The sequence below is a fragment of the Rattus rattus genome, chromosome 6 (assembly GCF_011064425.1).
Source record: "Rattus rattus isolate New Zealand chromosome 6, Rrattus_CSIRO_v1, whole genome shotgun sequence".
NCBI classification, from domain to species: domain Eukaryota; kingdom Metazoa; phylum Chordata; class Mammalia; order Rodentia; family Muridae; genus Rattus; species Rattus rattus.
Window position 1 is genome coordinate 104,897,196 of NC_046159.1, and position 22,259 is coordinate 104,919,454.

Here is a 22,259-nt window from a genome sequence, read left to right on the forward strand (position 1 = left end):
CAGGGCACGGGTCACCCCACTATCACCCCGCTGTCATCCCACTATCACCCCACTACTTGTCCTCCAGGGATTGGCGGAGAATGAATCACCTCACTAGCATGGTACCGCCCCTTATTAGCATATTACTGGCCAACTGACACCAGGTGCAAAACCTGTGCATGCGCAGTACCGTTGTTCACCACTGGAGGGCGCCCTACAGTTTAGGATCTTTGTTTGTTTGTTTGTTTGTTTGTTTTTCTGAGACCAGGTCTCACTATGTAGTATTGGCTGTCTCTGAATTCCTGATCCTCCTGCCTCATTCTCCGAAATGCTGGATTGACAGGCATGAGCCACCATACTTGGCAAATGATGACTACTCAGTCTATACTAATCTGTTATGCTTATCCAAGATGACCGAGAGAAGGGAACTTTCACGTCCTATCAGCCTAAGGCAGGCCACCAGAGCAGATCTCTGGACAGGGTAGGATATGGAACCTTTCTTCATGTGCCTTCCTTGGCAGACTAAGAGAACAAAGGGCCCTTTAGATTTGGAAAACAGTTAACTGCCACACTAAATATGATGAAGCACATGATGCCACATCTCTAAGACAAAATAGGAGTTTTGATATTTGAAGTGAGTCTTATAGTTTACAGTTTCTCACATGACCTTTTGAAAGCAAGGGAGGCATGAATGAGCTAGACAGGAAGCTATGGGCTGTATTTATTTGTTTATTTTTACAAGTCAAATACTTCACAGAGATTTTGGGTCTGGAGGGTGGTGGGAAGTACGATGCAGTACAGAGCAGTGCTGAGCCTTGTTTTTGTGTGTGTGGCTCTGCCAGCGTCTTACTGAGGGTTTTTGTGCTCAACAAGGCTGTCCCATGAACTCAAGCCAAAGAGTAACCTCCTGCTCCTCCTCTTGTACCTGGAATAGTTAATCTAGATTGGCTTTGTTCTCTTAGTTTCCATAGGATGTACCCTGTTTACTGACTCTTGCTGGTAAATGCCTTAACCATCTGCTCTAGTGTGGAGTTTATGAATTAAATACTCTGCACCATATTTAAGGGAGCTAAGGAGGTAAGTTGGTGCTCCTGACCACCAGGAGGTGGCAGTACTGTCTTAAGAGAACTTAGGGAAGAAAATACGGGTAGCTTTAGAAAAGAGGTTGTATATTTGCTTTACCTCATACTCTACTTCTCCATCAATAAACTCAAACACCAACAGCATCAACAGCCTTTAGATTTAGTCTACTTAAAATTTGTTCTTTGTTTGTGTTATCATTCATTGCTTCCATAATGAGGCCATGAGAACTCACGTTTAGAGTTTCCCAGACAGTGGAAATCATAAGGAATGAACAAAACATACCATTTAGCACTATTTTGAGGTCAAACTTCAAATTCCCATTGGCAGTGTACAGTACCACCTGGCTGTTAGAATGGCTATAACCAATGCCGCAGTCTGGAGAGAATTGCTAGGCATTGGAATTCCATTATAGGATTAGCAGAGTTTAGGAAAATTCCAGAAAGTTCTCTAGGGAACTTGCCATTGGGACAAGAGGCAGACAATGTATACCTAGATGCCCATCTCTATTATGTAGAAATTAAAAATACATTGACTTTAAATGATGGTTAACACGTGTAGCTCTGTGAGAGAGAAGACAGAAAGGGGCTAGGAAGGCCAGAGGGAGCCACGTGAGAAGTGAGGCCCCTGAGGAGGTTGGTAGAGAGGAGATGGTTAAAGAGTAGGGGAGGAAGAGCTCCAGTTTGTCCAGAAGTCAGACTAGATAGGATCTAGAAGTTTCAGTGACTGCTCTCATGTTATCAGGACTGTTCAAGGAAGACTCATCTTGGGAGAGATTTTAAAGCGGGAAGAGGGAACACTGTTTCCTTTGATTATTTGTTGGTCCAGGAACAAAAGAGCAGGACTGGGGACAGGCTGCCCTGGTGGCTGCTCAGAGATAAGCAGCGAGGAGGGAGGTCTCTTTTCCATGGCTGGGTGACTGCTTTCCTTGCTGCTCCTCGTCTTTCTGTTGATCCCAGTGAGCCTCGAGCCATGTGTTTGCTGTAAAGCTCCCGAACAATCAAGGGAATACATTTATTGCTTTGTTTTGTTTTCCAGATAGAGTTTTACTCTGCGGCTCAAGTTGTCTTGGAACTCGCTAGGTAGGTAGTCCAGGCTGGCCTCGAACTGGTGATCCTCTAGCTTTAGCCTCCCAAGTGCTAGAATCAAAGGAGCGAGTTACCACACTCGGCCTTAAGCAGTTCTTTTAAGGATTTATTTTTAAAAATTTTATATGTGTGGGTGTTCTGCCTGTATGTATGCATGTCTTCATGCGGTGCCCATGGAGGCCGAAAGAGCTATCAGATCCTCTAGAACTGGAATGACAGATGGTTGCTAGCTGCCAAGTGGGCACCAGGACCTGAACCCAGGTCCTCTGCAAGAGCAACAAGCATTCTTAACTGCTGAGCCATCTCTCCAGCCTCCATTTTTTTAAATAAAAACTTCCTTAGTAAGTGGTTGAAAGACCATTTCATGACATAAAGTCATGAAATTCCAATTGCAATGTTCTGGCCTATTGTAGGCCTCGTACTGGCCCTGAGGGCTTCCTGGTTTGGATGTGGTTCCCTTTGTGAGTTCTGAATCATTCCCCATGAGGCACTCAACTGTATTCCTATCAAGAGGTAGCAATTTTCTTTCTCACAGTATGCAGAACAAGCTAGTTATGCTATAAATATCAAATATTAAAAAAAAAAAATCCCTGGCTCAGACTGGTGCGCTGGACGTGTTTTCAACTTGACACAGGCTTCAGTTGTCTGAGAGGAGGAAACCTCCATTAAGAAAATGCCTCCATAAGATCAGGCTGTCCGTGCTTTCTTAACTCGTGGTTGATGGGGGAGGACCCAGCCCATTGTGGGTGGTACCATCCCTGGGCAGGTGGTCCTGGGTTCTATTAGAAAGGAAGGTGAGCGAACCATGGGGAGCAGGACAATAAGCAGCACCCCTCCATGTCTTATGTACCAGCTCATGTCTCCAGGTTCCTGCCCCGTCTGACTTCCTTCAGGGATAAACAATATTGTGCTTCAACATGTCTACCGAATGGATTTTCCCAAAGCAGACTCCGAGATGTGTGCTGAAGTACAAAAGTCATGTGTTTCCTAGCAACAAAGATGCATTCCGAGAAACATTGTCCCCTGGGCAATTTATCGTGTGAGCATCATACTTCCTTCCTGCTTACAGAAACTAGGACACCTACACTGTCATTCTGTACCGGGATTGTACATGTGTCTGTGATAACCAAACCGTTATTACCCAGTTCACAGTGGCACTTTGGGAAGTGTTAGAACTAAGTGTAACCAAGCTGGGCACGGTGATACCTTTAATCCCAGCATTTTGGAGGCAGAGGCAAGTGGGTTTCTGTGAGCCTGGTTCACGCAGTATGTTGTGGGACAGCCGGGGCTACATAGAGAGACACTGTCTCAAAGCAAACAAAAGACCTGTGACGAGCATTCACAGTGTCATAAAAACTAGGAGATCGATTCCTAGGTCCCATGTAAAAAGCCAGCTGAGGTGGCATGTGCCAGACCAAGAAGGGAACCTCAGTCAGAAAAATAAAGGTGGAGGGTTTCTGAGGAAGAACATTTGAGGTTGACCTCTGGTCTCAACACATATGCAAATTCACGCATACATGTCCCCACACATATGTGTAGCCCCCACATTCGCATAAAAATGTTCTGACAAACAGGAGATATATATATATATATAGGTGCCTGGCTTTTGGTCACTTTCATATATTATATGTACGTGTAGCCGTGGGAGCCTGACTGTGACTCCACCCTGGCTTTGGCCACTCTTGATGGTTGTAGCCTAGCTAGGCTGACAGTAGATGAGGACAGGATTCAAATGTTAAAGGTTCTCTGAGGAGTCACTCACTCTTTCACTAGTCATCTGCAAATATTTACTAAATACCTTCAGTACAGAAGGGACCACACCGGTTATTCAAAGCGACAGATAATAAATGGTAATAAGTGGCCGACTGAGTCAGCGGCTTTTCCCCAATATCTCAACCGCTTCATGACCTCCCTGACTTCAGCTCTCTTCTGCTCCTTCTGTTTTCTCTGGGAAAGAAGCTCTGATCCGTGAAGGCAGTGTGAGACGGAACTCTACAGGAAAAGGACCCTATCCAAGTCGCATCTCATCTCCTACAGAAATAGCTTTGCAGTTTGGACCTGGACCAATTCCAGTTGCTCTGCTTTTAGAAATCACAAAATTAACATAAGAAAAGCAGGCGAGGGAGTCAGGGGTCAAATGTTTGTAGCCCTCCCGTATGGTGCTACCCAATTCCTAATGTGCTATGTAAGAGGCAGGGCCTTTGGGTGGATTCCTTATGATGGGATTGGTGTACCTCTCAAAGAGCCAGAGGGAGCTGTGTGCCCCTTCTTTTCTCTTCCATCATATGAGAACACAGTAAGAAGATATCATCTATGAAGTACCGGATATTGAACTGGCTAATGCCTTCCTTGATCTTGGACTTTTCTGCCTCCAGAACTGTGAGCAATATGTTTCTGTTCTTTATGTTACCCAGTCTAAAGTGTTCCGATACAGCAGCCGGAACAGATTAAAACAGGACAGCAAAGAGTTACATGAAGCCAAGGAAGTCTTGGATGTTCAAAAACCGAAGGGGCTCTAATGAGATTCCTATGAAGCTGGAGGAGAAATTGTATAAGAAGAATTTCTGGGAGGAAAATACCTTGAGAGATGAGCCTTTAGGAGTGAAGCACTTGAACGGCTTCTTGTCCTCAGAGAGGCCATCTTCCGGCATCTTCTGGCGTTTCTCAGCAGCTTCTGCCCTTCTCCTTTCGATCTCTTCCTTTAACCTCCGCTTCTCTTCCTGAGACAGACAGAGCGAATAGCATCACAGTGTGCTTCAAGTGCTGTGAGCCCCAGAGCATCGATCAGAGGGCAACACACTCAACCCTAGTACATATGTAGTCCCGTCTTCTGGGGTGCACAAGAGCGGGTACCCCTGAGCACAGGAGTCCAGCTGCCTGGATTTGCATTCTGGGAGGGGCACCTTCCATCAGTGTGACCTTGGTCTTACCTGCTACCTGCCTCAGTTCCATCATTTATACAACAGAATTACAGCAATCGTCTAATTCCATGATGACTAGGTTTAGGGGAAAAAGGGTGTGAAACGTTCACACTGTCACTCTGCTCAACGAGTTGCCCTTAAAGGTGCTAGGTCACCATCCCATCTTGTCAGTCACTTAACAGCAACCTTCCACTTCTGAGTATGCAAGGGAACACAAAGGCCCCCTCTACCTGCTTCCAGTTAGAGTTGTCAAGATGGAATCCTTCGTGCAAAAAAGGGCTATAAATCTATGCTACCAAGTCTAGCAAACCTCACGAGTCTGAGAAATTGAGATGATTTCTGTGGTAGTCCCTGACTCAACTGAGGACATCATTTTAGGTGGCGGCCTCACTGGAAGCTGGCGTTGGAAGAGACACCGGAATAATTAACTTTCCACACAACTTAGGGAAACTGTGAACCATCCTTGTCAGAAAAACCAATGGAAATCTTTTCCCACATTTTGGGGGAATAGGAACTTGAGGCCTGGAAAGTTCTAGGCTCAGGAGTTGGAGAAGCAGGGTCCCCGGGCTTATTCTATCACTGACCCATCAAACATCTTCAAACAAGTCATTCTAAGGATTGGATTCCTGGCTCCTTTCCCCCCAAAATGAGAGCGTACGCCAGGATGAAAGGGGGAAAATGTACTTTGTAAACCATTGCCATCTAAGCTGAGGCTGGTGTAGCATATTTCTCATGTGCGGAGGCCAAGTTTCCCTCCTTGTAAATTGATCTGTTCCGTGTTAAGAATGGAACAAATGCATCTGTCAACTGTGACAGGGCTCGGGTGGCCCCGCAAGCCGTGCTGGGTCCTGGTGGACAGCGGTGAATAAAGCAGACACCGTCCTAGCTTCTGTACTTTCTAGTTTGCTTGGAGAAACTTTAGGGCCAGGGGAATGGCTCAGCAGTGACATTTGTGGCAGGAGCCTGGAGACTTGAATATGATCCTTGGAACCCACAAAACATGAGCAAAGAGAAAATCAGCTCTACGAAGTTGTCCTTTGACCACCATACACAGGTATTCCCACACACGTGCATCTCTCTCTCTCTCTCTCTCTCTCTCTCTCTCTCTCTCTCTCTCTCACCCTCCCTCCCTTTCCCTCTCCTTCCCCTCTCTCTCTCACACACACACATACACACTAGCAAGAATCAATAACATTCTATGAAGACTTCAAATAGTGGACACCATGTAACAGGTGTTTTTCTTTCCTGTTTCTTTTTGTTTGATTTTTGCCTGCAGAATTGGTTTCTCCGTGTAACCCAGGCCACACTGGCCTGGAACTCAGGATACTGTTGCCTCAGCCTTCCAATGCTAGGCTTTCAGTGCACACCCGACACACCCACCGTGCTTCCTAGCTTGGCTCTGTGGTAGGTGGTAGACTTTTTATCTCTCTCAGATTTCCTCTTGGTCTTTATTGAGAGGCTATAGAGAACAATAGGCTAAGTGGGAAAATCTCACAAACTCCCCTGTGCCTCAGTTTCTTCAACTAGAAAAATGGAGATACAAGTACTCAGGGTTCAGACACATGCCAGAACATGCTAAATTTATCGCCATGATAAATTACTATTATTTTATTATTGTGAGGCAGGGTCTCCTGTAAATCCAGGCTAGCTTTGAACTCAACATAGTGAAGGAGGAAGACCTTGAACTTCTGATTCTTCTCCACCTCCTGAGTGATCCATTACCCTGAGGATGAAGGGTGCTCCATCACTTGGGTATATGCACTGCTCTGGATTGAATCTAGAGCCTTCTTTGTGTACGCTGGAGCGAGCATTCTACTGACCATGCTACCTGGTTCATTACCGCCCAAGAGCCCACACTCAGAAGAGCAGCAGGGGACTTCCTTGGGGGGCTGGTCCTCTCTGGGTTACAAGGTCATGAGCCATACACGTAAGGACTTGGGGGCATCCATGTTTCCCCTGGCTGGGAGGCAGCCCTTACCTCCTCTCGAGCTTTTCGATCAGCCTCCTCCTGCTTCCTTCTCTGCTCCTCTTCCTCCAGAACCTTCCTTCTCTCTTCCCTCTTTTTCTTCAGCTCTTCCAGCTCCAAGGCTGCCTCCTGTTGCTTTTGTTTGAGTTTTTCGAACTCTTCGCTCTCCGTCTCCCCACGGCGTCGGCGCAGCTCCTCCAGCCTCTTACCGGCTTCCACTTGCGGGGCGCCTTCGGCTTCCTTGTCCCCGCTGGCCCGGCCTCCTGAACGGCTGGGGCTGAGAGAAAGGAAAGGAAAGGCAGTTACCTGGCTCTGTCCTGCAGCCCCCGTTGGAGGGAGCCGGAGGTTTTCTGCCTGTAGGTTCTATAGCCAGGCCCTGATCCTCACACCAGTCCTGGGGTTGGTGGGGGATCTCCGTGATAAGATCTTTACAGATGTCTCTGCTAGGGCAAAGTAGAAATGGTGCACCTAATGTGGGGGAAAAAATCCAATATCTGTGCAACCTTGAAAATAATAATACTGTATATATGATCCAGACATACCACTTGGCATATATTCGAATGAAAGCAAAAGCCTTGAGATTCACCCACATTCACACATACATTCAATGAGGGGACTCTGGCCAGCTTAAGCGTGGCCAGCATAGCTCTGGCAGACCTTGCCCTTCTCCCCCATTCCTCCACCTTACTAAAAACCATTAGAATACATTCCTAAAGCTGGCCTTCAAGGTCTATTCCCCTTGTTTAGCCACTCCCTACTCCTGACGTTGACTACTGTGATGGTTTATATATGCTTGGCCCAAGGAGTAGCACTATTAGAAGGTGTGGCTCTGTTGGAATAGGTGTGGCAATGTGGGTGTGGGCTTTAAGACCCTCATCCTAGCTGGAAGCCAGTCTTCTGCTAGCAGCCTTCAGATGAAGATGTAGAACTCTCAGCTCTTCCTGCACCACACTCCCACCTTGATGATAATGGACTGAATCTCTGACCCTGTAAACCGGCCCTAATTACATGTTGTCCTTATAAGAATTGCCTTGGTCGTGGAGTCTGTTCACAGCAGTAAAACCCTAAGAAAACTACCAAGGTCCAGCTATCAAAGTATTCAAGTCCAGCAATCAAAAGCCCTCTGTGGCTCACTTGATTGATATGCCCAGTGAAAACATCCCACTGCATCTTCGCCTGTTCCAACACAGACTTCCCTTCTCCTCTTAAAACATTAAGCCTACAAGGTCATTGGCTGCTGTTTTTCTTCATTTGATCTTAGCCCAAAGGCCGAGAAGCAATGGTTGCTGTTTTTCTGCCTGAGTCAGAAAGCAGCTACCTTAACTGCCCCCTTTATTAATCAAGGATTTCTGTGAAAACTAGTGTTTGGGTATGGGTTGTGCCTAAACGGGGTCCAAGCAGGAGACCCCACTATTCGGAGTCTCCTTCATTCATAATGCCATTTTCCACAAAAGCCAGGAGGTAGGAGCAACCCTAAGTTCATTGTGGGCTGAAGGGATCAGCATATGTGGTATATCCATAGCATGGAATATATTCAGCCCTTGAAAGAAATACTGACATATGCTACCATGTGGATGAACCTGAAGACATCAGGCTAAACGAGACTGGTTATAAAAGGGCAGGTACCCCAAGTTCTACTTTACGAGGAGTCTCTAGCAATATCAAATTCGTAGGCACAGAAGGGATGGTGGTTTTCTGGGGCATGGGAGGGGGCGCAGGAGGAGCTGTGCATGCGTGTAGAGCTGTAGTTCTTCAGGATGAAATAACTCTGGAGCTCTGTGGCAGGACACTGAGAATAGCGTTAACACCACCGAACTGTAGAATTTGGTTGTTGTTTTGGTTTTCCTTGTTGTTGTTGTTTGAGACATGTTCTTTCTAGGGCTAGCCTCCAGCCCTAGCCCATCATCTTCCTTCTGTGTCAGCCTCATAAATTCTGGGATTACAGGCATTTGCCACTGTCTGGGCCCTACTGTTTCTTGCTTGAGTTAAACAGTAAGGCATGTCTGTTTTTCCAGAGCTTTTGGCAAACTCTTCCTAATTACGGTATGGCTGTAGGCTAATTTCTGACTCCAAGACATATTTCTACTCTCTCCGATCCCCAACATAGCCGGAGTATCCTTTGCCAGGATCTAAAACTACTAAACGACCACTTATGTGGTGTGATTCGGGTGGTTACCAGAGGTCAAAGGGTTTATTCATCACACCGTGTGAATGTTTTCAAATGCATTGTCTCATGTGGTAGTCAATAATAGCTGGCAGAAGGTGGTATTCTTGAAATGAGGACCCGAGTCAGTCCCCAGAACCCATGTGCAAAGGTTAGGGGTAATGAGAAGCAGAGACAGGCAGCCAGCCTGGACTGCCAGCCCCACCTACTCCAGACCAGTGAGAGACCCTGTCTCAAAACCGAGATGGACACGGGCTGAGGAACCACAAAGTGTACTCTGTGTTCATTAGCGAAGTCACATACACTGGATCATCCCAGACACAGACTGGAGAGAACTTCATGGTGTTCCTGAAGGGCCTTGATACAGGGAGTCTCTAGCTGAGAGGCAGAGATGTAAAAACCACTTCCGTTTAAATACTGATTAACTCGTAGTGAGGTCATTATTAACTAGATCCAGGCACAGGAATTCAACCCCTCACCCCCTGACACCTTTGTCAGGAACACATGAATCCCCACGGTTTAATGATTATTCTGTGTGATCGATAGCACAATGCCTCCAGCTGTGGAGCAAGAGAATTGAGAAGAATTAATAAAATGAGAAGGGGATTCAGGATATGCAGTGCACAGAGCCCATCTTGACTATATACCTCGTGCCTTTGGACACAGAAGTACTCTGGAATATACTGCCTCTTCTAGGACAGGCCTTTCAGGTTTCACGTAAAAAAAAAATTCAATAAATCAATTTAGCAGATTGGTCTCGATATTTTAAAAAGTGAAAAAAAAGTGCATGGTATAGAAGAAAATATAGTACCATGTATATGTGTGTTTTTGTGGGTGAGGGTTGTGACAGAAAGTGTGTTTGTTACTATGAGCTGAGATTATAAAGTACAAACATATTTTATCTTAGGTTCTTGATGGTTAAAGATGAACTCTCATTCTGAACTCAAACGAGATTAAAGGTTATCTTACAAACCTACATTGCTCTTTCGGTGTCACAGGATCACAAGCTTGTGACTTGAAGCTCTTTGCAGGTTTGGAAGTTAGTTTGCTCTTTGTATGATCATCTTGTGGGGATGAGAAAATGGACTCTTCTCTGAGATCCACTAGGTGTCGCTCCGTCTTTATCTAATCAAAGTGTCTGTCCTGAGACCGGTTTAGTTAGTCACGCAGAGGCATGCCTCACATCAGGAAGTGCAGGCTTAGATTTACTGGCATAGAAAGCTGGCCATTGTACATGGTGCAAAGCCAATTTAAAATATACATTTCTGATTACATTAAATTATATGTATATTGTATGATCCTGTGTGTCTATCCGTCTTGAGTATTTTATATATATATCTGGAATAAATGTTACTGCTGGCCAAAATTAAAATGAAAATCTAACCTTTAAAATGAAGAATTAAGACAACTTTCACCAAAACAGGATTGGTTATTCTGCCTCTATCTAGACAGGCTGGTAGGCTCAAAACATAGGGTGGTTTATGGCAGTACCTTCCAGAAAATTCTGTCCTGTCTTTTGCTCTTTTAGATTTAAGGTAAATCAAATACAAGGCTTTTACCCATGAGGAACACAGCTTGTTTTTAGCTCAGCTGATGCTGACAGATAAAAATTATATTGTAGTAACCTGTTAAGTGAGATGCCCCCCTCATATGCATATTTGTGTGTGTGTGTGTGTGTGTGTGTGTGTGTGTGTGTGTGTATACATTCCTAAAAATGTCTCCCCCTTGGTTCCCTTGCAAATTTACAGAGCTCTTAAAATCCTATGGTAAAGAGCTGTAGTTTGGCTTAACCTAATGTGCCCCAAGTTTGTGGACCACAGAATAACAATCATTTACAACCTTTACAAAAATAAACAGAGAAAGGTTTGTAGGAAATAGTCTGGACCACACAAGGCATAAACCAATGATATTAATCCCAGTTATGGTATTTTTTAATACACTGATACCACACGAGTGTATTAGATCAAAGCCGGGACAGTAAACATTATATCCCTTGCTATTAAAAAAGAAATAGAAGGGGATTAATCTGTGGTTGAGCAATGAGTGCTAGTCTACTGCCAGTGACAGGGTAACTTTAAGACAATGGCCAATGACCTCAAAACAGAGGAATGTTGTCTATTTAGCTCCTTTCTGTCCAGAGGCACATGACGAGGAGACCCATTCTCCCTCCCAGGTATGCGGATATTGTTAGGTAGTCACGCCTTACCTGAAAGCATTCTCAGTTTGTTTAAGTTTGTGGGTCATGAACTCTCCATTCTGCGCCTTCACTTCTGTAAATCCTTTCTTTCGATCCAAGAAGTTCTTGACTTCTTCTTTGGGCTCTTTGTCCTTTTTAATCTTCTCATCTTTGATCTAACCAAGGATACATATCAAGAAAAGAGAGAACTATAAACACCGTACTAGGTTTTAGCTGGTTTTAATGAAGACCCCAACTTTTAAGGAAGTCATTAGATTTGAGGTAGAGCAACCATCCAGAACATGATGTAGAAACAAAATCAAGAAGATTATTAGGGAGCAAGTCATGGTTCTTTGGCTTGTGAGACAGACCTGGACCATAATGTTAGGAAGTCAAGATCCACCACGGATCTCACTGTGGTTATTTGGGGGAGCTTTCTAGTCCTGGGAACCCCACCTAAGGGTAGTTGCTTGCAGTTCCCACTAGGAAGAGCAGTTACAGGTCGTTTTAATGGAAGGGCGGTAGAGTAGCTTAACCAAGTATCTTCTTAGCTAAAGGGAGCATCGTTGATAAGAGCCTAATAAGGAAGAAATAGGAGAAAAGCCAGAAGGTGGTCCAGCTTTGTTCAAATTAGTATGGTATCCTAAAGAGGTAACACAAAAGCTACCTTTAGGGAAAGGAATTAGAACCACATCTGAAGTCACACAAACCACTCAAATTATCAGGGGATAGGAATAGTTTTAGGGTACACGTTGATGTCCACTGATGGGAAAGATGTAAACCTCCAGAAGTGGGCTTGATCATTACGGGTACCAGAGGGAAGGCTGTGTGCAGGGAAGTGGGTCTTAGCATTTTTGTGGTTGTTGTGTTGTAAACTCTTCACGGTAGATGAGACCCATTATTTCACAAATGGGCAAAGAGTTCAAATCACTCTCTCATCCATTCTTAAAACATGAGCAGGAGAGAGTGACCTCCGCTACTCCTTCTGAGATAGTTGTAAAGAGCAGAAATATTTGGAAGAGGAAAGGTAGACCATGAGAATGCAGGGCTTCTAGGGTGTCCAGAACTGTCCCCCTTTACCTGACCACTCACTGCTTTCCAGCCATTCTTGGTACCTCTGAACATTTACTCCTAGGGCATATTTTACAAGGTAGAATGGTAGTGTACGGACTACCTTTTATAGTCCTTTGCCTGATAATCTTCCTTAAATGGTATTAAATCACCAAGGAAAGGCTACTCACCAACACTGCTCCAGTTAGTTAAGGTGGGGTATACATGGGTGTCCCTTGGTGATGCCAAGGGACTTGTGGGCGGTCTCCTCATATTCTCAGGGCAAAACTTTCTTAGAAACATCATTAATGTAGTAGTGATGACTTGAGTTTGACTGAAAGTTGTTTTCTCCTAATGATGCTAAAGAGGGAATCTGCAATGTTGTTGCTGTGTCCTCTCTGGCAGATTTGTCTGCAACCAAGGAGGCCGTTTGATTCCAGGGCTATGAAAACCCAGTTTCTCTGGGAAGCTCATCAAGATACAGTCAGATGAAATGATCACTTTCCGCATCCCACCCTCTTACTGTCCTCTTGGCCTCTGGATGATTATGAGCAAGAGAAGAAAGCTTGGGCCCTATATAGGAGTGTGAATATGATGCTTGGTGGCTGTCCTTGGCCCCTAGAACATATCAGTCGTCAATGAAAAGGCAGGAGGAGACAGTATCATTTCGTTTTGGCCTGTCACTGTTGGATAGAGCCCCAGGAACCATGGGCTAGAGTTTACACCCTGGTTAATATATATCTGGGAATACAAACATGGAGGCGAGCTGAGATATACCTTGGGTACCCATGAAACAAATTCTCAGTTAAGTCTTATGGTTTGTGGTGGCAACTGCATGGGTAAATTCCTTTTAACTCATTTCTTTTGAAGTCAAAAATATTTTCATTTCATTATCAGATGTACTGGCAAAATGAATACTTAGAATAGATTGGTAAAGGCATAGATGTCTATGAGAAAAAGAACCTCCCTCTCAACTTGTTGGGAAGGGTTTTGGTGGGTGGTCTCTTCATATTCTCAGGGGGGAAACTTTCTTAGAAACATTCTTAATGTAATAATGGCGACTTGAGTTTGACTGAAAGTTATTTTCTCCTGAGAAATAAATAAAGGACTCCACGGGATCTTTACATTTTAGTTTAAAGAATTCAATGGATTAGATTCTACGGAAAGTTCATGGCAAGCCCACAGCCTTCTGGGTCCCTGGGAACTAGGCCTTTTAGGTTGGAATGTTACCAGGGAAAAAGATCTCTGCTGAAGGGTCACTGGGTGGCCATGCCACGAGTGTCAAAAGAGCAAGCTTGCTTCTTCATTCCCAGATAACGTGGCTGTGCTTCTAAGACAGCCTCTAGATTCTTAGCTGTTTGGATGAGACTCCATATAGCTGGGCTGCTTACTGGGAGAAAGCATGAGCATATGGGGGGTGTGGGAATTTAAGAGGCACGACCTTAAGCTGGAGAGAACTCAAAAGCCCAAGGGAACACATGGACCCGCCTGAGACAGGAGTCTCTGTGTCCTGCTACTCTCCACGATAACGTTCTAGAATAACAGCAAGAGTGGGCTGTCGGTTGCCGGCCTTTTTGAGCTTCAGATCCCTAAATCCTCATCTGGATCCCTCTTCTACCCCACGTATGTCCTCCTGGCTCCTTGCTCCTGAAATTTGGTTCATGGACAACTTAAACCTTCATCAGAGAGCTTAGACTGCAGCTTACAGTGACTGAAGCATTCTTTAACCAAAGTCCTGGATGCATCTGCATGCTAAGGACATGTTTAGGACATGTATGTTTAGGACATGTGGGCCTGGGTGACAGGAATAGTAGGTTCAAAGTCACAAAAGACCCTGACTGCTTGCTTCCTTCCTTCTTCCTTCCTTCCTTCCTTCCTTCCTTCCTTCCTTCCTTCCTTCCTTCCTTCCTTTTCTTTTTTTCTTCTTTCTTTGTTAAAAGCTGAGAAACAACCAAACAGAAGAACTGAACAGAGACAGCTTGTAATGGAGGAGGAGGAGAAGGAGGAGGAGGAGGAGGGAGACAGAAACTTAATTATGTCTCTAAGTTGGAGATCATCTGCCCCCATGGCTGCCACAGAGTTCACTGCGGTGGAGGAACACAGGGGTTTGTTTATTTGTTTGTGTTTTAAAGCACTGGAGGGACTCTGGGAAATGCTTCTCCTGTAAGGGCAGAGGAATGTTTGTGTTTACTTTTGGTTGGCCTAGCCTGCTTATGTTGTGTGCTGTTGCGTGGGTCCCTAACCCTGCCAGGAAAGGTTTCTGTTTGCTTCTAAGTGACAAAAGCGTAGAGAGAGAGAGAGAGAGAGAGAGAGAGAGAGAGAGAGAGAGAGAGAGAGAGAGAAAGGAAGACAAAGAAGAAAGGAAAGGAAAGAAAGGAAGGGAAGGAAGGGATCGAAGAAAAGAATAGGAAAGTGTTATTTAAAATGTCTGAATCATGCTAAACGATTTCAGGTTGCCTATACCACACACCAGTCCAGCTAGTTAGGAAGGGAGAACTCTATCCATTCAGTCAGCAGTTAAATACAATGTTAAAATCTTAACATTGGTCTTTTGAAAAGCCCGATTGGAGGCGATTATTTAGCCTGGCATTAAAAAGAAGCCGGAAGTTATGAGCGCTGGAATGTGCTGCTGGGCAAACTGGGAAAGGGATACTGGCAGGCTTGAAACCAGCTATTCCCTGGAATGTTTGACTGACACCACGGACTTTGACTTATCTGAAAAGAGGCAGAGGGATGACTGAGGATGAGCCTCTTCTGACTCAGACATAGGCGTGGGATGACTTGGCCGTTAAGAGGAAGTCATTGCCTCGGCTAAATGAACTTTCACAACAGCAGAGGGTGTTTACTGCAGCCCCCGCCCACATTTCATCACGGAGTTGCAGATCTCACGCCCTCCTCCACATACAACACTATTTCTACATGGAAGTATAGTTCTGACAGCTTTGTTGTATAGATGGACCTTTACACAGTCCAGGGTGATGAGCTGTCTCCTTAGCTGCCTGGTAGAGCTAAATTCTGTTTCCAGGTCTGATGACCTGGATTTCTATTTGCACCTCCCTCTCCTTCAGATAACCAGGGCTCACAATCACAAGTTCTACCAGAGCAGAGAGGAGCATAAGTCTTCAAGTAAGAATACAGGGTCTTCCTTCTTATGTGAATCTCACACAGTCGCCTAAAGGAACCACCCGCGTGCTACTTAATATGGCCATCTATTTTCTACACGTGGAATTTTCTTTACGGTTCTGGATTTTCTTAATGGATGCTCTAACAGAGAACTGGAGCAGAAACCCGTTGGGGCTGGTATCCAGTGACTACAGATCATTTCACCAGTCTCTTGGACAACATAATCCAGGCATTGCTCTGCCTGCTGCTTCTGTTTTACCACATCCAACTGCTTGAACTTACTGGATAGCATGGTGTAGTGTCACTTGCGGCTAGCACGGGCAGGATGGTTAGAACCAGGTGAGGCTTTCTGCCCTGGCACTATAAGTTATGGTACCTGCATGCAGAAGGCTCATTTACTTACCTACAAGCATCCCAGCATATCCGTTCCCCATGGTGTGTGTGTGTGTGTGTGTGTGTGTGTGTGTGTGTGTGTGTGTGTGTGTGTGTGTGTGTGTGTGTGTGTGTATGTGTGTGTGTGTGTGTGTGTGTGTGTATGTGTGTGTGTGTGTGTGTGTGTGTGTGTGTGTGTGTGTGTGTGTGTGTGTGTGTGTGTGTGTGTGTGTGTGTGTGTGTGTGTGTGTGTGTGTGTGTGTGTGTATGTGTGTGTGTGTGTGTGTGTGTGTGTGTGTGTGTGTGTGTGTGTGTGTGTGTGTGTGTGTGTGTGTGTGTGTGTGCGTATGCCTTTTCATGAAAAGTTAAAGCGTTAACCAGAGCTAGCTGGGAATACTTCGTGACTAAAATGCAAGTAGAGCAGAGTTCACAGAAACCAAAGTCACACTGTAGGAGCAGGAAGTAGGCAAGACTGAGGAGCAGGGCTGTCCAAGTTCTTGACTGGGACAAACACTGAGAAAGACAGTTTGTGGGAGAGCACTGTACTACTGCCTACATGCCCTCAGAGGCTTTCAACTCTGTTTGTCTCTTGTTAAACTATCGAGTACATATGTGTGCAGTGTTTGAGTGTATATGAATGTGTTTGCACACGTGTGCATGTGTGTAGTATATGAGTGTATGAATATGTGTGTACAAGCGTGTGTGTGCAAGGCACAGGTTGATTTTTGGGTGCTGTCAATTGCTCTCTCCTGTAACTTTTGAGACAAGGTCTTTCAACGAAGCCAGAGCTCACCGTTGGCTAGATTGGCTGCCAGTGTGTCCCTGGGACCCCCTAGTCATCCCACTGTCTTTGCCTCCCAAGGCTGGAATTACAGAAACTCCCCTACACTGTGCCCAGCTTTTTATGTGAGTGCTGGGGGACCCGAACTCCAGTCCTCCTGCTTGAGCGACCAATGCTTTACTCGCAGGACCATGTCCCCAGCCTGATTAGTTAGTTCTAAGACACTCTATACGAACTTGTCAATGACTCACGAGCCGTGGCCGAAACCACAGGGGAGGGGTTGCAGTTCCAAGGTCAGATCCAGGCATGCTGCTTTCCTGGATCGATGGCTTTATGATAGGATAACTTGTAAGGACATTTACCTCTTCCCTTCTGAAGGCGGGCTTGTCATCTTGGGATGTCTGTCTTTGAGCTTGCCCTTTAACTCCCTTTCCTTCTTCCTTTTCCTTTTCAAGAACGGCGAAGGTCACTCATGTAATTAGAAGCCCTGTCTAGCTTGCAAGAGTGAGAGGGTGCTCAGATCACTCCGCGTGGGCTGTGGTGTCTCTGTGGCCATCTTGGTGACAATCTCAGAGCCCCTGGCGCCAGTGGTACCTGATGCTAGTGGTGACGTGTCCCACCCCACCCTATGTTTTTCCTCCCATGCCTCCCACTGTGCTCACTGGACGCTAGCATGGCATGAAGTTCCAGGCATCCTGACCATGACTTCTCTCAATTACAGCCATGTGCATGAGCCCTGGGTACAGAAGCAGGGGTGGAAAACAACTTCAGTGCAGTGCAGTGGCAAAGCTCACTCTGGAGAGCTGAGCGTGCAAGCATTTCTCTTGTCTTTTACAGCCCTTAGAGGGTTGGTTTTGTGTGTGTGTTTTTTTTAAATGCAGCCTTGCAGATAGAGAAAAAAAAACCAAAATGTTTGTATTTTACACTTCCTTCCCCTACTGCTTCCCCATCTTTCCAGAGTCACGTAGCAAACTGCATACTCTTAATTGTCCATCAGCTGTTAACTGGCACTGCCCCAGAGGAATGGCTTTCTGCAAGTCTACATTAAACCCAGGTCTGCATGATGGCATGTCAGGCTTTTGGGGGTGATTTTTATTTTTGTTTTTTTTTGGGGGGTTGGGGAATGTCCAACATTCTCCTATTTAAGACTAAATGTTGGAACTTAATTCTCTATTTCAACTCCCCAACCCCTAATTTTAAAATTAAAAATAAAAATTGCTATCAAACACCAGAGCGAGGTGAGAAGTACAGGCCTCTTGCCTCATGCACACCCAGGCTTCCCTGACAGAAAGAGGGAATTCAGATGCAGATGTTCAAACAAGCTGACAGAAACCCACCACATTCGGCATCTTTGGGTTAGTTCATTTTTTTATGACCATAACGCCCAAGCACAGAGCCATTGATTTCTCTCTGGTTGCCCCATTCATTGGGTTGGTTGCATACTCAGCCCAATTGCTTTATGCTTGGGTGCTGCTATGGCCTGAAAAAAAAATGAATAGTTTGCCAACGGATCAAGCACGTGTGGTGATGTGCACGAGGCCTCAGCCTCCAGTTGGTGCGCATTGCATTTCTCATGAGTCACAGGCATCACACAGTAGGTGCACAGTGCTTACTGTACCTGCGTCTTGGGGACCGCTGTCTGCAGTCTGTCGTCTTGTGCCTCCCTTCCAGTCAGCCCTTTCCTGTCAGCTTTCTCCGCTCCCTTCTCCCCCTTGTCCTTTGCTTCCTGCCTCTCACTCCTTTGCTCCTCTAGCTGCCTTTTTTGTCTTTGTTCTTCTATCCTCCTAGCCTTCGCCTCCTCCTCTGCCTTGGCCTTCTTCTTCTCCTCAGCCACTCTCTTCTGGTCCTCCTCAATCCTCGCCCGCTCCTCAGCCTCTCTCCTCGCCCGCTCCTCAGCCTCTCTCCTCGCCCGCTCCTCAGCCTCTCTCCTCGCCCGCTCCTCGGCCTCCCTCCTCGCCCGCTCCTCAGCAGCTGCTTTTTGTGCAGCCTCCATTCTTGCCTGTTCCTCCGCCAGCTTTCTGTCCTGCTCAGCTTTGATTCTTTCTCGTTCTTGTTCTTCTGCTTCCAACCTCAGCCTCTCTGCCTCAGCTCGCTCGCTCTCTATCCCCTCCGCGTCTTGTTCCCCATCCCCCCTTGCTTTGGACTCTTCTGCGCTAACTTGCCCATTTTCCAATACCATCACCACAGCTTCCTCTTGGGTTTCTGGTGTTTTCTCTTCTACCGTCTCCTCTACCTGATTTTCGCCAAGGTCCCCTCCCTTCGGCTTCTCTTCCTCCTCCTCCTCCTTTTCTTCTTTCTTTTTGTCTTCAGCATCCTGATAGCTGTTCTTCTGGTAGGACGTGATGACCACTTCTGTTTCTTCCATCTCATACCGTCCTGAGCGACTCTCTCCTTTTTCTTCCCCCTCTGCTGTCTCATTTTCAGCCGAGTTATTTTGCATCCTTCTGCTTGGGACTGAGAGACTGCCATCGGTTATGGTTGGATCAAACTCCTTCTGACGCTCTAAGGCTTCCTGAAGGCGTTTTTGACGTCTCTCTTCTCGCCTGGCCAGGCGCTCCAGCAAAGCAGCTTCCTCATCACCTTCTACCTGAGCATTTGCAGTGGCTGGCTTAGACTCTTCATCGGGGACACTGTGTGACAGAAGGAAGCGTGTTGGTTACTCAAGCATACAGAGCCACCCGAAGCCAGAAAGAGCAGGTGCCAGCAGTATCCAGCTCGCATGCCCTAGATGTTGCCACTCTACGCTTCCAACTGAGTCTATCCAAATCTTCGTTCTTGGTCTTTCTCAGGCCACTGGGTCTCCTCAACTTGCTGTAGGAGCTCTGAGTATCAATATCACTCAACAAAAGCTGAGGAGGCTCACCATATAAATACTTTGGCTTCTCCTTGTTTTGAAGGATAATTCGACAGTCATGGCTCTTAATGGAGTTATGTCCCAGAGCTCCACGGTGGCCACTTACGCTGCCGGAAAGCAACTTCTGCTTGGTTGCCTTCCCTCCTGTGCCTCACTTACCTAACCTCCAACCGTCGTTTTCCTGACATAACCTTACAAACAGACTATTTGAGATCAAACCTAGATTTTGTAATCTGGGCCACTGTGGATCCCAACTATGACAAGGATCAAATCAGAATAATGAGTGAATTCTGTGAGTGTCATAGTTTCATACGGATGCCACCAAGTTATTCCTAATCTGGATTGGTGGGGCCTGAGGTACTTAGAGGAGAGACGTGTGGGGCGTGTGGAGAGTCTACGTCAGGCCAACAACCTTTACTTTGGAGACATCTAAATGAGCTCCACAATTCACGGGGTAATGACTGCCAGCCAAGGATGGCATTTCCTACCCTCTGCCCTCCCGTGTACCTCGACAGGACTAGGCAACCAAAGAAATGTCAGAATAAACAATGTGTCCAGGATTAAACAATTGATCAGGTGTGTATTCTCTATGTTTGCCCTCTTTGTTGGTTTGGGGTTGAGAGCCACAGAGAAAAGGACAGAAGATGAGGCTCACCGAGGAGCCAGTCTGGCTGAATCAGTGGGCTCCAGGTTCAGTGAGAGACCCTGTCTTAAAAAAAGGTGGAGAGGCAGGCGTGGTGGCATAGTCCTTTCATCCCAGCACAGAAGGCAGAGGCAGACGGATCTCTGTGAGTTTGAGGTCGGCCTGCTTAACATAGCAAGTTTCAGGGCAGTCAGTGATACACAGTGAGATCGGATACCCCTCTCTCAAAAAATAATATAATAAAAGTAATAACAATAAAATTAAAATAAGACAGAAAGCACCTTATCCAGTACATAAAAATATTCACAGCGCACTAGTATACTGTGTTAAAATATTAAAATTGTCATAGCAACGATATTACCATAACTAATCTGGGCAATCTAACTCCTTTGTACAGATTTTCAAGAAGAAAGAGCTTTTTCTCCTTTTCTCCAATGGGTAAAGGCTGGCTTAACCCAATGTTTATTTTTTAAAGGAAAAAAAAAAAGGAAAATCCAAACTATAGCATGTCCATCATCCCAGTCACTCTTCCCCGGTGCTGGACATGGCCCAGACCAAGGGCGTGGCCCCTCCTGGCTGGAATTACAGTCATGTGATACCAGAACTGTGACTGGAGCTAGAAGCATATGCCTCCAAATGTTTAGAAACTCCATCAAATTTCATGCTTCATACCAGACTTGGCTCCTCTGTTGTTCAAGTTCACTTGGATTTGGAAAAACACATCTCAGAGTTAACAAGAAGATATAGCAGAGGAAAGCCTGGATTTTCAGCCTTTTTGGCCTCTGCTGCAGGACATTGTCACTGTGAATTAGCCACATATGGATTACATGGCCACAGAAATATCACGAACTGGGAGGTCAATGTAAAAGGTCTGTGCATAGAACTCTTGGACCAACTGAGTTCTAAGGGTTTGAAAAGGTACTGCAAATTCCAAAGTGCTAGCCAGACAAGGATACTGGTTAAGAAACCAACAGACTCCACTGAACCTTTCTTTGCCCTCATTTATAGATCATGGTTAACAGCCACCAGTAGCTACTAAAGTGCCAGTTAACTGTTTAGCCCCAAGAATTCTTTATACTTGTAGATAATTAATATGCCTGCAGGAAACCAAGTGCTCAGACCTTAATGTATTTTCCTTAAAAACCACTTAATTTTTTATTTTAGTTCTTTGGATACAGGGTCTTGTGTAGTCCAGGGTAACCCTGCCCTCACCAAAAAGCCAAGATTAGCCACAAACTCCTGCTCCTTCTGCTTCGACCTCTCAAATGCTAGGATTAAGGCATATGCCATCAAACTTGGCAAAAGAAATTTTAAACTTAGCTAATCTCATATAATAGCTAGTAATAAAATTAAAGCAGAAATGAAATGTAAGTAGAAACAGGGCCTTTGTGTGTGCTGCTGACTTGGTTGTTGAGCCGAGGCTCAAACCCAGGGCCTCATGTGCTAGCATAGCCCTGTTACCCCCGTCCAGAAGCAAGATTTAAGAACACTATCAATCAGTTGTGACTTTTAAAACCATGGTCCAACACTGGGTAGTAGCTAGATTCAGGAAAGGCCTCAGAAACGCCACTTTAAAAATTATTTACTCCTCTCTTCAGCTTGAGATCAGAAAAAGGTCACGCTGCCCCCTTCCTGTGAGACTCAGCCAGAGCACACTTTTCTATGTGCAAGGCATTGAGTGTTTACGCGAACTCTTACCTCCCTGCAGTTGAGCCCTGCTCCTCAAAGGGAGCTGTGGCTGTATTTTTTTTTTTTTTTTTTTTCCGGGGCTGGGGCCCGAACCCAGGGCCTTATGCTTCCTAGGCAAGCGCTCTACCCCTGGGCTAAATCCCCAACCCCGAGTGGCTGTACTTTTTAAAGTGAAGGAACACATGGTTTGCCAAGTTGGGATTCAAAACCAGGGAGTGGAACCCAGTGATCACAGCTGCCCCTCCCCCACTCCTCTTAGCTACACTTCCTCCCCAGCTAGGGACTAATGACCAATGACCAAGATTTCTATTGTCTGCGTAAACATTACATTTCTTATGAAACTTGTCTCTAATGGTTCAGCATTGGCAAGACC

At 45.7% G+C, this 22,259-nt stretch overlaps 1 protein-coding gene across 1 annotated transcript in view; it reads right to left on the minus strand.

Annotated features, from left to right (window-relative positions):
- Positions 1-22,259, minus strand: part of Cald1 (caldesmon 1) — a 175,261-nt gene that overhangs the window by 14,503 nt on the left and 138,499 nt on the right. Inside the window, exons 4-8 of the mRNA XM_032906782.1 lie at positions 18,319-19,330; positions 17,063-17,140; positions 11,405-11,550; positions 7,047-7,311; positions 4,727-4,867 (exon numbers count right to left, since the gene is read on the minus strand). Coding sequence (XP_032762673.1) covers positions 4,727-4,867; positions 7,047-7,311; positions 11,405-11,550; positions 17,063-17,140; positions 18,319-19,330 — 1,642 coding nt within the window. The remainder of the gene's footprint in view (positions 1-4,726; positions 4,868-7,046; positions 7,312-11,404; positions 11,551-17,062; positions 17,141-18,318; positions 19,331-22,259) is intronic.